Below are 14,187 nucleotides of genomic sequence, written 5' to 3' on the forward strand. Positions count from 1 at the left end.
TGGGCCGATAAAGTCCGGCTCAAAGCTTCCTTCTCAAATACAGGGAAATCCGTTTGGTTAGGGTGCACTTCTCATCGACCTGTGGTCTTAAACTCTACACTGGCTAAGAGCAAACGCTGCCGGCCGTGAACCGTGCACTGTAAAGCTTCACAGATCTTCTCCACAGCGTGGATACACCACTGAGCCCTTATCCTGAGAGGAAGTTTAATATTTCCCTTTGGGAAAGCGAGAGGAGGGATTGGCTAGAAGCTTTAGTTTAGGGTGGGGGGGAGAGTGTGCCCTCAAATCACTAATGCAGTATTCATAAAGGTCACTGGCTCTTTTGTGACATATTGTCTCAGAACACAGCAAGGGCATCAGTCCCATCATGCTCTCTGCTTGCATGGAGCCCGTCACAGTTAACTGAGGTAATATTGCAGCAGTACACTAGAGCGTGTTGACATGTACACAGATACATGAAGAGAGACCGTAGAGATCGCACAAACACTGGCTTATATGACAGCTTCAATGTATAAGCTAAACCCTGAAGGTACAAGCAATAAAATGTCCAACAATCTTCACAGTACTAGTGATAGACTGATACAGTATATTGGACAGGGTGGTTAATCGCTTGAGATTCAGCCATTCTGAGACTTGAGATTATCGAATTAACCCTCTGGGGTCTAAGGAGTTTTGGGGGCCTGAAGAAATTTTGGCATCCCCTGATTTTGAGCTTTTTTCAGTTGCTTATAAACACATACATGGCTAAAGTCTAATAACACTGCATTCAGTACAAACTGGGCTACAATAATATGTAAATAGCATGTATGTACATGATTGTGTTTTTGAGAAAACAACGTTTATGCATGGTTAGTGAAAAACTACAATTTTGAGGTCACTGAAATAAGGCCATAAAACACCTAGAGAACATTTGTTCACAAGACTGTCAAACTTGGATCTTGTAGCCTAGAATTTTTGCTTCAAAATGATGTAAAAATCTTGTTTACTCGCTCACAGAAAACAATAGATTTATTTAAATTTTCGAAGACACTTTTTGTTTCGAAAGGGCATATGCGAGTAGGCATCAACTATCATGAATATTTGTGTGATTCACACCTGAGAAGACAAAGCCCCGCATAATGAGCTGCATAATGAGCCTTTCAGCCAGGTGTGTGAATGAGAGGGAAGGGTTACAATAAAGAATGTGAGGACAAAATAAATGTATATATTTTTAGGTTTGTAATTTATTTAGAATATATTTAATTATCCACCAAAATAACTTGAGATTCACTTGCAAGTGCAGTTAAACAGTTTATTAGGAACAATCAAAGCTGTCTTTCAAAGCTGAATTTTTAGCACCATTACTCCAGATCCTTCAGAAATCATTCTAATATTCTGATTTGCTACTCAAAAAAACATTTATTATTATTATTATTATATATTTTTTTGGGATTAATTGAAAGAACAGCATCGTTTGTAACATGATTATTGTATTTATCATCACTTGTGTGCTAAATAAAAGTTTTAATTTCTATATATACTGACTCCCAGCTTGTAAATGGTATAGTGTATAATGTATATTGTTACACTTGGAATAAGACTGGAGTAATGATGCTGAAAATTTAGATTTGATCACTGGAATAAATTAAATTTTAAAATGTATTCAAATAGAAAGCAGTTATTTAAAATAGTAAAAAATATTTCACAATATTACTGCTTTAGCAAAGGCAACTTTCTGTATTTTGGATCAAATAAATGCAGGCTTGGTCAGCAGAAGAGAATTCTTTACAAAAACAAAAAATCTTAAAATTAAAAAATCATAGACTGCTATTGTGTCATGTTGAAATATATAAATGAACATCACATACCTGGCACATACCTCATATTACTTTTATATCTTATTGCTGTCTATGTTATACGTTAGAACATTAAAAAAAAACATCCTGGCATCGTGAATCATTGAGGTGATGTAAATGAAACTTCATTATACATTTATGTTTCACTTGATTATACATTTAGTAAGGAATTATATTTTGGAAAAAGTCTAACTAGTAAAATGTGTACAAGTTATATGAAAACTAATACAAGTAGATTAATAATAAAAAAGACTTACTCGTGTTTATGATATCTCTGGGTCAAGCCGCTTCATTCTTCTTTCTGAGGTAATCCAAATCTTATTCCTCTTCCCGGTCTTGAGATGAATTATGTCTTATTCCTCTCAGCACGAAGCGAACAGTAACATTTAAAAAAAAAGTTAAGTACAGTCTCGCTGCTTTGTTTGCTGTGAAGTGGGCGTTTACCTGCCGCGAGCTTCACGTAGACGATTGTAATATCAATAGAGCGCTCGGCGCATGGGTGTGGTCGCATTAGATATAATGAAGGGAGACGTGAAAGACTGGACATCGCGTTGTTTTCATATGGATTACTTTATCACAGAGTATTTGTTTGCTCAGTTTAAAAGTAGACATGTCAACTTTTCTATAGATCTATCTCTCATCTCTTTGTTGAGTATTTGCTGAGTTACAGTTCATTTTAATGACGCGTTTCTAAATGAAGATCACGCAGAACCAAGGCGGCAGACAGCGCACTCTGTTTGTTTTCTTTATTTTATAAATGCACAAAGTTTTGTTGTTATTATGTGTGTATACAAATAAAAGTAGACCCTTTACAGATTCAATTGATGTATTGCTCTTATCTGTACGATCAAATCTGAACGTGTAATTTAAGTTTTCTTTTTCATTTCTATCATATTCCAAAAAAAAAAAAAAAAAAAAAAAAAAAACCCTGGCTACGTGTTCTGTACTAGACTAACTGACACTTGTCATAGCACTTGTATACCGTTGTTGTTTTCTCGTTGATCAAATTGTTTCTACTGTTCTCATTTGTAAGTCGCTTTGGATAAAAGCGTCTGCTAAATGATTAAATGTTAAGTTATTTTCGGGGTTATCAGGATCATGCCACAAAACGCGTATCCACGTTGATCGACTCCAGAGGGTTAACAGAAGCGTGTCGGTTGCACTTTCTGCTGAAAGCGTCGTCAATTGATAACATGCATTTTCCAACAATGAGTCAATTCTGAGTAATTCACTCTTATTGTTCTTGACAGGTCCACATAGGTATGACTAAAATCAGTCATTTTATGTCACTGAAAATTTTTTTTTGTTCTTAATTAACCTAAAAGTTTGTATATTATATAAGCATGTTCCAATGCCTATTTCTGGATAATCCAGTGTATTAAATAGTTTGTTAAACAGGATAAAGTACCCTTTAAATTACTGACACTGTAATAATTCACTGTAATAGTTTTTTAAAGTGCCTCATACACCATTTAATACTGTTGATCAGAAAATTTGATCTGAATTATTTTTCTCTTTTTATTCATTTTATTTATTCGTAAATATATTTATATTCTAAATAAATATATAAAAAAAATAAAAGTAACATAGTCATACCACCCAGGCCTTGGACATATGTGCGTTAACATCTGACTGTGTGCATTTCCAAGCTGGCTTATGCCACAGTACATGCTGCAAATTCAAATTAACTAGACATCTGTTGAGGCATTTTTTTTTCTTCCAACGTTAAATCAGTGTGAATTTATAAACTGAAAGAAATCTGATGGCATTCCAACCCCCATGATTTGTAAAGGCTTTTTGTCACCATGGATGAGTCACTTATTTTTTGGCGTATTTTCTGTGGTAGATAAATAATAAATAACTCCATCGGCTACATGAATGTGCAAGTGCTTCATTCAGATCTTTAGAATCACCCATGACACATAGTAATTTTTAAAAGTGCCTCATACAACATTTAATACTGTGGATCTGAAAATTTGAGGGTTTAAATCTGAATTTTGAGCCAGCTGTGAATAAGACCCAAACAAAGAGTGGGCAGATTTGGGTCACATCATCTCTCAGATCTGAGTTTGGACAGCTCTGCTTTTGATAGATTGCAGCTCTTTTACACCAGAAAACACTTTCCATAGTTGCTCAACAAAGCCCCAATGTTTTCACGATTGTTTCAGGGAGTTTATGCGCCTGATGCGTGTGTGTGTGTCAGAGGGAGACAGGCAGAGGGGAGGGGTCACTGTGGAGGGATTGACATTTCAATATCTTCAGAGGATTTGGTTTGGCTGCTTTAGATGGCCGAGGCCTGTGGAGCTCTCTGGGGTCTGGCACCTCTGCGCGCCTCATCAGAGGAAGGGTGGGGTGAGAGGGATAAGAGGATGACATAGGGTGAAGGACAGCAGGATACATGGCCCAAAGAGGACAGAGAGAGAAGTGTGTGTATGTATGTCAGCCTTACTTTCTTCTGTGCAACACAAAAGAAGATATTCTGAGGTTTTTTTCCAAACCGTTGTTGTTTGGACCCACCGACTTTAAATGTATGGACAAAAACTGTTAATTATCTTATTTAGTGTTTCACAAAAGAAAGAAAATCATACAGGTTTAGAACGATTTAAGTGGTTAAATTATGACAGATTTTTATGGGAATAAAGGCATTACATTGTGGAAATAATCTCATAAATCTTTTACAACAAAATAGTAACAGTTTATAAAATTCAGTTTAATCTTGTTTCAGGGTGGCACTTATACGCTGGTGTATTTTCATATAATTTAATTTGAATTTAGTATGTTTCATATTTTAGACATTAGTCTCACTAAATATTGTTAAATGTATGCTTAACATATACATTTTTTTAATATAAGTGAATTGAATCTTGAAATCTTAAATCTTGAAAAAGAAACATTTTAGTGGATTTATTTCCAAAATAAATGAACATTCCTGGCTGTTTTGTAGTACCTGCTGCTCTATGCAACCTTACAAAGAATCCCAGCATTAGACAAGTTTATTTTTACTTGTACACAGAAAAAAGTTCAAAGCTGTCACTGTGCTCTGGTAAAAAGCTATATATTAACCCCTATTAGGTGCATATTAGTATCTTAAAAGTACATTTTAGTACTTTAAAAGTTCACATTAATGCTTTAAAAGTACATATTAGTACCTAGAGTATACAAATTAGTACAATTTGAAAAGTTATTGCCCCAGTAATAGTTTTGCACCTTTCTTCTGAGATACCTGACCATTACAGTCCGACTTCAACAGATTGACCAGTCAGCATCTTTAATGTTTGTTTCTCTCTCCCTCCTCCACATCCATCCTCCCGTCAAAAGCGACACACTCTCAGAAGCTCAAATCTTCCAGCTCAATTCACAGCACTTCCGTGCGTTACCGCACCCTCTGTCTCTCTGCCTAACAAGGGAGCTGCTCTCTCGGTCTTCACTAATGGGGGAAAATGAGAGAGCACAAGGCTCCAGCAGCTCTAAAAGAGATTGAGTCATCACCCTCCATTCAGTGCCACACTCATCCAATTTGGCCCCCTTTGTCACAGAGTGCAAAGGACTTTAATTGGTTGCAACGCAACGTCTTTTCCTCACCCTCTGCGAGGGCTTGCTTTTACCATTTGAGGTCTTTGTGGTAATCACGGATGTTTTTGCAAGCTTGTTATGTGGCATGCAAGGAGTTGGATGTTGGATTGAGCGCACACACATACGCAGCCAGACATCCTTAGATCATCAGATTGTTGCAAAGAGCTCTAAAAGAGTGGCGAGCAGCTAAAATGAATCAGGCTCTCAAAACAGAGGGAGGTGAACGAATGCATGAAAGGAGATGAAAACTAACTCTAAATGCCCCTCTTCCTTTTTAGTCTCACCCTCGTAAATGTTGTGATCTTTATTACACTGAGTGTTGGAGCTGGGTAATATATTTGCAATATACTGTACAGCAGTCGTGATTTTGATGATGATATAAAATTAGGAAACATTGTGGTTTAATGCAGTCTTATTTAGCCATTAAGTTTAAAGAGCGTGTCATTAGATTAGTTTTGCCATTCTTCTTGGTCTGCGACTCATGAATATGAGACAGCTGTGAAGTAACGTCTTAAACTTGAGTAGCAAAAAGCTTCAGAGTTGTTCAGTCAACTCATTTCAGATATAAAACTTAGATTCAGTGATTTGTTTGTTAACACACAAATGGTTCGTGTAAGTCCCTGCATAGCATTTGTCCACAATTGTTAATTATTAATGTATATTTTTTATATTTATTTTTATTTTAAATAAGTGCTGCTCTTTGTAACTTTGTTTACCAAACAATCCTGAAAAAAATAATTACCGTTTCCATACAATTATTAAGAAGTACAGCTGTTTTTAACATTGATAATAGTAAGAAAATGTATTAAGCAGCAAATTGGATTAAATAAGATAAGATTTTTTAAATTGCAATAATATTTCACAATATTACCGTTTTATTGTGTTTTTGATGATGACAGTGCAGCCTTGGAAAGAAACCTTGAAATAGTCTTAATTTATAAACATTTAAAACACACACCAAACTTCTGAATGGTAGTATTGTGGAAATTGCAGTAATTTACAAGGGACAACTTCTCACTTTGAGCACACGAATGCGTGTGTCGTTTATTTTTTAAGGAAAAACAAGAATACCAGAACAATGGCGCTGACCAGCGTTTTACATCATCACGCATTCCGAACATTTAAAGGGACCACGATCCCTGAACAGTTATGCAGAAACACAGTGTACAGAACTACACTTAACCAAGGTGAATTATGTCTGTCACATTCACTACAGTGTATTAAATGTTCTATTAAAAACATATGTTTAGGTAAATATAGCTGTTTATTAAAATGTATTGCAAATAGGTTGGAAAATTGACTTAAATTGTTTTAAGAAGATTTTTTTATTTGATATTTAAAATATTACTTAATTATTGCCATTAAAATTGGCATTAAACCTTTTAAGACTGCTGTAGTGGCTGTTTAGTTGAAGTGACGTTCCTTCTGTCTAAAAAAGTTTAATAGAAAACATATTAATATTAATATTTGTAAATCCCAGATATCATCAAAAAGCTAAAAAACTGGCTCGCTCGCTCTCTCTCTCTCTCTCTCTCTCTCTCTCTCTCTCTCTCTCTATATATATATATATATATATATATATACTGTATATATATATATATATATATATATATATACTGTATATATATTTGTTTACCTGTATCACCCAGCCTTTTTGTATTATGTTTGTTTTGCGCATATCTCTGTGTAATAAATAGCTCAAAATTGCATTTTTGACGGGTTATTATGCATGCAGAATGTGTGTATGAGTTGTTCAGGATGCTTTGTGTCTCTGTGTGTGTGTAGCTGTAGGGGGTTGATGAATTGCTCTGTCTCCACTCCCACTGCTCAGGCAATCTTGTGATGAGACCGATGGCCTAATGCTTTGATTGACAGCTGTCTGTCATCTCTGGGGGAGATGTCTGTCTGACGGTTTGCTGTCTGCCAGACCACCCCGTCTCTGGTTCTTTTCTTTGCAGTCAGTGCTGCATAAATTCTTTTGTGTGTGTGTGTGCGCGTGTGCATTTCTTTTACACAGAGCTTGTTTTATACTTCTCAATTCAGTCTAACTTTGCTGCACTTCACATGAACTCTTCCAGCTTAGTGTGTTGTCTGCCTGTGCTGTCGGCTTGTTTTACGCTCTGTCTGTAGCTTACAGCATTGTTGCTGCTTTGTGTCTGGAAAATGAAGCTCCTTGTATTTCTGTCAGCCCCCTCTCTCTGTGTTTCCCCTTTTTCATTTCCTCCTCCCCATTTCCTCTCTATTTATAAGATAGGTGAATAATAAGCTTCTTATATCTTCAGGAGTGTTTTTGTGTAGACTGTTCAGATAGATAGATAGATAAATAAATAAACCCACTTCCCCTTTAATTATTTACTGTTTAATACTTTCTTCTATCCTACTTTCTTCTACTATATAGTTATATAATAATTATTAATATACTAATTTATACTAATACTTTCTTCTTATGCTATGGCAACCCTGAATTTAGTGGCTCTGCAAACATTGCTCTGTTTGTTTTAGCCCCACACTTGTTTGAGCAACACTCACTCAACCAATGACACGGGTTGGGGGCGGAGCTATCTGTTAGGCCAGCCAATGAATGATGGATTTTTTTTCAAATGTAAACCTGTGTGAAAACAGTCATTGTTTTTGTAGCTTGGTGTTGGAAATAATGCAGAAATTACACATTGTATCTTTAGGGACACTCATAATTCTGGGGTAAAGAATTTGAAATTCAATGCTATTATAACTATTGGCAAATCTGATCCATTTATTCGCATTTTTCTGCCTTCCATCTCTGTTTGCTGTTCCTGCACTCTTTCTTTGCTCTTTTTCTTCTTCTTTTAAAAGCCTTTTTCTCCCATTTATCTCCTTTTCCTCACCATTCTTTCGTGTTCTCTCTTCTTTCTCTCCTCCTCCACCTCCGCTTCCTCTTCCCTTCCTGCTTCCTTTCGTTCCCCGTCTCTCTGTCCCAGGTGTACGTAGGGTGTTGTAATATCATTCGTTAGATGGAAATGTATATGTCTTGCAGGCTTCAGTTCCTGCTCCTCTATCTCACCCTCCCAGCAGGCCGACAGAAATCCCCTCTTCCACATCCTCCCTCTTTCCCTCCCTCTATTCTATCCTTCCTGCTCTCCCTGCGATAATATAAATGATAATAGCAACTCTATCAACCTGCCCAGCTGGTGAGGCATACTGGGTAATGTGTACAACCATTTGTTTGTTTATTTCAGAATATTTTTTCTTTATTTATTTCTTGGTAGCAGATTGTAAATGTGTGCGTGTGTGGAATATGCTGTGTACGTATGCAGCCTTTTGGCCACATTTTGGGGTGGATAATGTGGTGGAAAAACATTTTGTCATTTTGGAATATCTGCAACTTTGTCAATGCATAATGCATCATGTCATATAATGAATTTTGAGTACATTCAACAGTTTTAATGGTTGAATACGTTTCATTCAAAGTATGTGCTTTTGTGCTGCATTAAAGAAGAGCTTGACTCCTTATCCTCATAGAGCACTGCAATGGATGTGTCTTAACAGTGTAATACACACACTTTCTCTCTAACCGCAAGGTTAACTCAAACCTGGAGGCATCTCATGCTCTGCGAGACAGCAGTGATATAGCAGTGGCGTATGTGTGTATGTTTGTGTGTTATCATGCATGACTTGACTATTTGGTCGCGTTCCCCACTGCCATTGCTGAGGGCAAGATCACATTTCACCCTGCCAGACTGTTGCAACCCTGTATTTCTCTCTCTAGTCTCTCTACAGTCAGCAGTGTTTCACTGCCAGTTGTCAAAAACATTGCTAACTGGCTGTATTGAAAGAAAACTGAATCTTTTTTTTTTTTTTGTTATTTGCACCCGTTGTACTCTTTCACACTCAACAGTCCTTTTAAGTGGATGTACTGTAAGTATTTAACAAAAGCACCACGATTAGCCGGATGTAGTCGCTGCAGTGGCGCGAGCCAAAGACTGCAGAGCCAATAGAAGGAATTCTCCAGACAATAATGAGACGACTGAGGATGAGAGAGAGACTTACGCATTTATTCACAGGAAGATGTCCTGAGGGAGTGACGTGTGCTTGCCTGCACGCTCCGATAGCGCACTGCTCCGTGCCAAACGGAGTTTCCAAAGCGCCCCTGCTGAAAGAATCTGTGGCTCTACCACTGCAAAAAAAAGCCATGTTGGCTCTGTCTAGAGGGCAATACAGACTGCTCAAGAAATCCTGTGCTTCCTTACTCTTGTGACCACTGGCATGCTGCAAAGATGATGTTCTTTATCAGAATATTAACTATCAAATTAATGTTTTTTCCATTGGCAAGTCAGTGTTATTTTAGTGTTATGTACTTTTATAGTCTATATATATATATATCAATATTTTGAATTCGTTTTTATTTTTATATTTATTTTTCAGTATTTAAACAAATAATATATTTTTTAAATAATTATTAAAATTATTTTTTATTATTATTTTTAAATTTACTTTTTTTATATATATATATATATAATTTTAGTATTTCGACTTAAATTTTTATTAGCTATTTGCCAAGGCAATGTTTTAATTAATATTTGTATTATTTATATTTATTTTATATTTTTATTTCAACCTTATTTCAATTAGAAAAAAAAATTATAATAAATTGTTTCAGTTAACAGTAACAACACTGTGGGAAATATATGAAAAGCTTTTTTGTAGTGCATTGATTGGGGTTTAAAGATGTCATGTTCACATTTACCTAATAGAGTGTTTGTGTATGCTATGAATGCATATGTATGTGTGTGTGTTTGAAAGGTTAAAGGTTAAAGGTAGTGTAACAACCTAACCTGTCTTACAGAGGTCAGTTCAATATCGCTGTCCGATTCAGAACATAACCTTCGGTTTGGCGCCTGCAGTGATGGAGTTACACTCAAAGCAATTCATCTTCTTTCTCATTTCCTCCCACTTGTATGGGGTCAGAATTCCAGTAATCAGGTGTGTGTGTGTGTGTGTGTGTGTGTGTGTGTGTGTGTGTGTGTGTGTGTGTGTGTGTGTGTGTGTGTGTGTGTGTGTGTGTGTGTGTTATGCAGGGTGCTGTTAACTATGTTTGCAAGTGCATTTTTACAGAGTTGGAGTGGGAGGCAGAGCAGCAGTTTGGAGCTCTTTATACATTATTCATTATGGTGGGTAAGAAACAACAGCCTGGAGTAGAAATGGAGAGGGAGAGAAGCTTCTCTTACACCCAGTATAACCCACAAAATGTTATGTTGTGCCTCTCATCCCTCTTGAGATTATAAATCCATTTATTAGCAAATTAGGTGGGTTTTTTTTGTTGTTGTTGTTTTTTTGCTAAATTTTTTTCTCCACACGTAACTTGCTGTGGGGTCCAGAAGTGTGAGACCACGTAAAAAATCTGAGGAAGTTTTATGAAATTTCTAGGCTACAAATAGTATAAGATAATCTGACTTTATGAACTGCAGAAAGCGTTTTATGCTTCAATAGAGCCAAGAGCATCTCACCTGATGATCATGTTCTCCAGCATTTGTACAATTTTACATCATGTTTACAAAAACTTGTGAAGTAGGATTTATTTTATATTTCTTTGGCTATAAATTACTGTAACTAAGTACTGGTGTGACATTTTTTTTAAATTCCTAATCCAGTCACTAGAACCCCGTTTAAAAAAAACACAAAATACTACAAAATTCTGAAATTGAAACTTCTGGGTTTTTAAAATTGAAATTGTAATGCTGATATAATTTGTAGTTTTATTATGTATTGTATATTATGTAGATTTCTGTAGTTTTAATTTTTGTTTTAAAATAATTTTTAAAAATGTTTTTGAAAAAAGATATGAAAGTTTAACACTATTATACAAAATAAGTAAATATAATTAATAATTGTTCATAAAGCTATTCTTGAAGCTATTGTGAATGCACATACTCGGGCAAACACACACACACAAATAACTTGCTCTTTTTGTTTAAAAGTGTGATTTCCTTTCCTAAATCTGCCTTATTGAGTGTTGAAAAATCCTCCATTCATATTTTCTTTGTGGCCCGTCTACCTTGCCGTAGCATGTGTGTTACCACATACACACTGAACTGTGCTGGGTATGTGTCTAATGAGTTCAGTTTTGTTTTTTGTCATTTCCCTCCATTCACCATTATTTCCTGTCATCTCTACAGTACACCTGTCAATAAAAGTGGCATTAAGGCCAAAGATAGAATGAAAAAGAGGTCACACATCTGGTCAGGATCGAATCGTCTGTACACAGTGTAGTCATAAAGCTGTCAGCCGTCTCACACAGCATGTCACAGTACAGTTGTCCATGATCTTTAATGAGCAGTGTAGCTGTCACTTTGAGATCAGAGGATTTGTACTGAGATATCTTAGTTTTATTTCATGCTCGTGGGATGTCTGGAGTTGCTGGAAATGGAGAAGCAGGCCGAAAGAACAGCCTGAATGACAATAACCCTCATCCCTTTGTCAGACACATGAAGAGGACAAGTACTGTCTTTGATCAGCACCACAAATGACACTGTAATTGTGAATCATCATGATATAAAGACGACGTGACGGAAACTGTGTGAGTGTGTTTTTGTTAACATGCTACTGCATGTGAAGATAGAAAAGCAAGCATTACATGAAAAATAAGGTTTGTTTTGGTTCTTGGTTGATGTATGAGAGTCTTATTTGTCCGATGCTTGTTTTTGACGTGATGGAGCTGTCAGTCCTCGGTGGGGGATTTTGAGTGGCAGCTCTCAGCTGTTCTGTCATCGTTAATCATCTCTTAATCAGAACGGCAGGAGACTCACTCACACTCGCCCATCTAACTCACTCTCTTACATTCAGGACAGGAAATAGTCTTGCAGTTTATAGTAGGTGAAAAATAGCACGTGAAAAGTGTAGTATGCCCAAATTTAGGCAAACTGACCTATTACTTTTGGTTTTGGTAGAGATTCTGAATACATATACAAAGGATAGTTTACTGTCCCATAAAACTATGGGATTGGATTCATAAATGGTGGTCATAAATGGTGGCCACCAGAATTAAGAATGTTCTGTAAACATAATTTTAAACACATAAAAATTCTTATTCCCTTTTCAAGTAAGTGTGTCTTGTATTATGGATTTTTAAATATTTGCAAAGTGTTTGCTCATTAATGTTGAATACTGTTCCTAAAGTGTTGAATTTGTGCCGGTTGTATCTTGGAGTTTTTCTAACCAGCATTGAACACACAGTGGATGGATTTGACATTATTCTGACAGCAGGAGAACGTCTTAATCAAATCCTTATCAGCATGTTCAGACAGTTATCATCACCAATCTGTTACACACTTCAACTCACAGTTTTTCTTTTAATTATTTACAGTTTTCTCTCTCTGTCTGTCTCTTTAGCGCCTTCCCAGGTTAACGAGCTGCGAGCGGAGAAGGTTGAGCAGCGCAGTGTGACTCTGGTTTGGAGGGAACCCACCGTGTATCCTAACAGCAGCCGCACTGAATACGAGATCAAATACTATGAGAAGGTACTGTTGCATCCTCTGTCCTCTCCACTGAAGCACTGAAGCTGTTATTAACCTGCATGTGTGTACAGCCACACTAAACAGCAGCTTCCCACAGGCCTGTAGCTCATTGATCATTCAGTCAGATGCAGTAGCTGCTTTAAAACATGTAGCTGCCACACACTGATGTCTGTTCAAACTCCTGCCAGGATTGAAGAAAAAAAAAACATCTCTCTTGCGCAATAATACATTTCTTATGAACACAGATTATTGTTTACAAGCAGATAACATGTAATGTAAATGACTTGAATGATTTGTTAGTTGTTGTTTTTTATCCGGGAAAGGGAAATCATGGAAAATCAATGCAAACATGTCTGACTGTATAACGGATGATGTCAAGATCTTGTTAATGATCACTAATTTGGGGAGTCTTGTTTAACTTTTAATGGTTTATGTTTTGTTGTGCATATAAGCATGTTTCATGATTTTTCTTATGATTTTTATTCTATTATTTTTTAAGGAAGCTTTAAAACTGTAATGGAAAAACTTTAGCATGCTTTCAAATTTTATTGTTGATACCTACAAAATGCTTTTTTATGTATAGATTGTGTTGTTTTACCCTTGTGTCAAAATTTCAATTTTAAATTATGAAAATACATTGCTAGAAGAAAAAAAGATCGAAATAAAGATTAAAATAATTAATAAATAAATAAAAAGTGTTATATATATATGTGTATGTATGTATGTATATGTGTATATATATATATACATATATATGTATATGTATATGTATGTATATGTATATATGTATATATATGTATGTATATGTATATATATGTATGTATGTATATATAAATATATATATATATATATATATATATATTCTAGCTATGAATTGAAGCAGATATTGTGTGTGACTAAACTTTTGTGTGTATATATATATATATATATATATATATATATATACAGTACAGGTCAAAAGTTTGGAAACATTACTATTTTTAATGTTTTTGAAAGAAGTTTCTTCTGCTCATTATTTGATCAAAAATACAGAAAAAAATGTAATATTGTGATATATTATTACAATTTAAAATAATTGTTTTTAAATTTATTATACTTTAAATTATCATTTATTTCTGTGATGCAAAGCTGAATTTTTAGGAACATTATCACATGATCCTTTAGAAATCATTCTAATATGATGATTCATTATCAAAGTTGGAAACAGTTCTGCTGCTTAATATTTTTTTCAGAACATGTGATACTTTTTTAGGATACTTTGATGAATAAAAAAAAAAAAAAAAGCTATG

General features: G+C 35.4%; 1 protein-coding gene across 2 annotated transcripts in view; it reads left to right on the forward strand.

The window, feature by feature from the left end:
* The window catches only part of LOC109075309 (ephrin type-A receptor 7-like), a 129,422-nt gene that overhangs the window by 90,976 nt on the left and 24,259 nt on the right, over positions 1-14,187 (forward strand). For both annotated transcript variants that reach the window (XM_042746090.1, XM_042746091.1), the window contains exon 6: positions 12,774-12,901. In XM_042746090.1, coding sequence (XP_042602024.1) covers positions 12,774-12,901 — 128 coding nt within the window. The remainder of the gene's footprint in view (positions 1-12,773; positions 12,902-14,187) is intronic.

This window comes from Cyprinus carpio, chromosome B19 (genome assembly GCF_018340385.1).
Source record: "Cyprinus carpio isolate SPL01 chromosome B19, ASM1834038v1, whole genome shotgun sequence".
Lineage (NCBI taxonomy): Eukaryota > Metazoa > Chordata > Actinopteri > Cypriniformes > Cyprinidae > Cyprinus > Cyprinus carpio.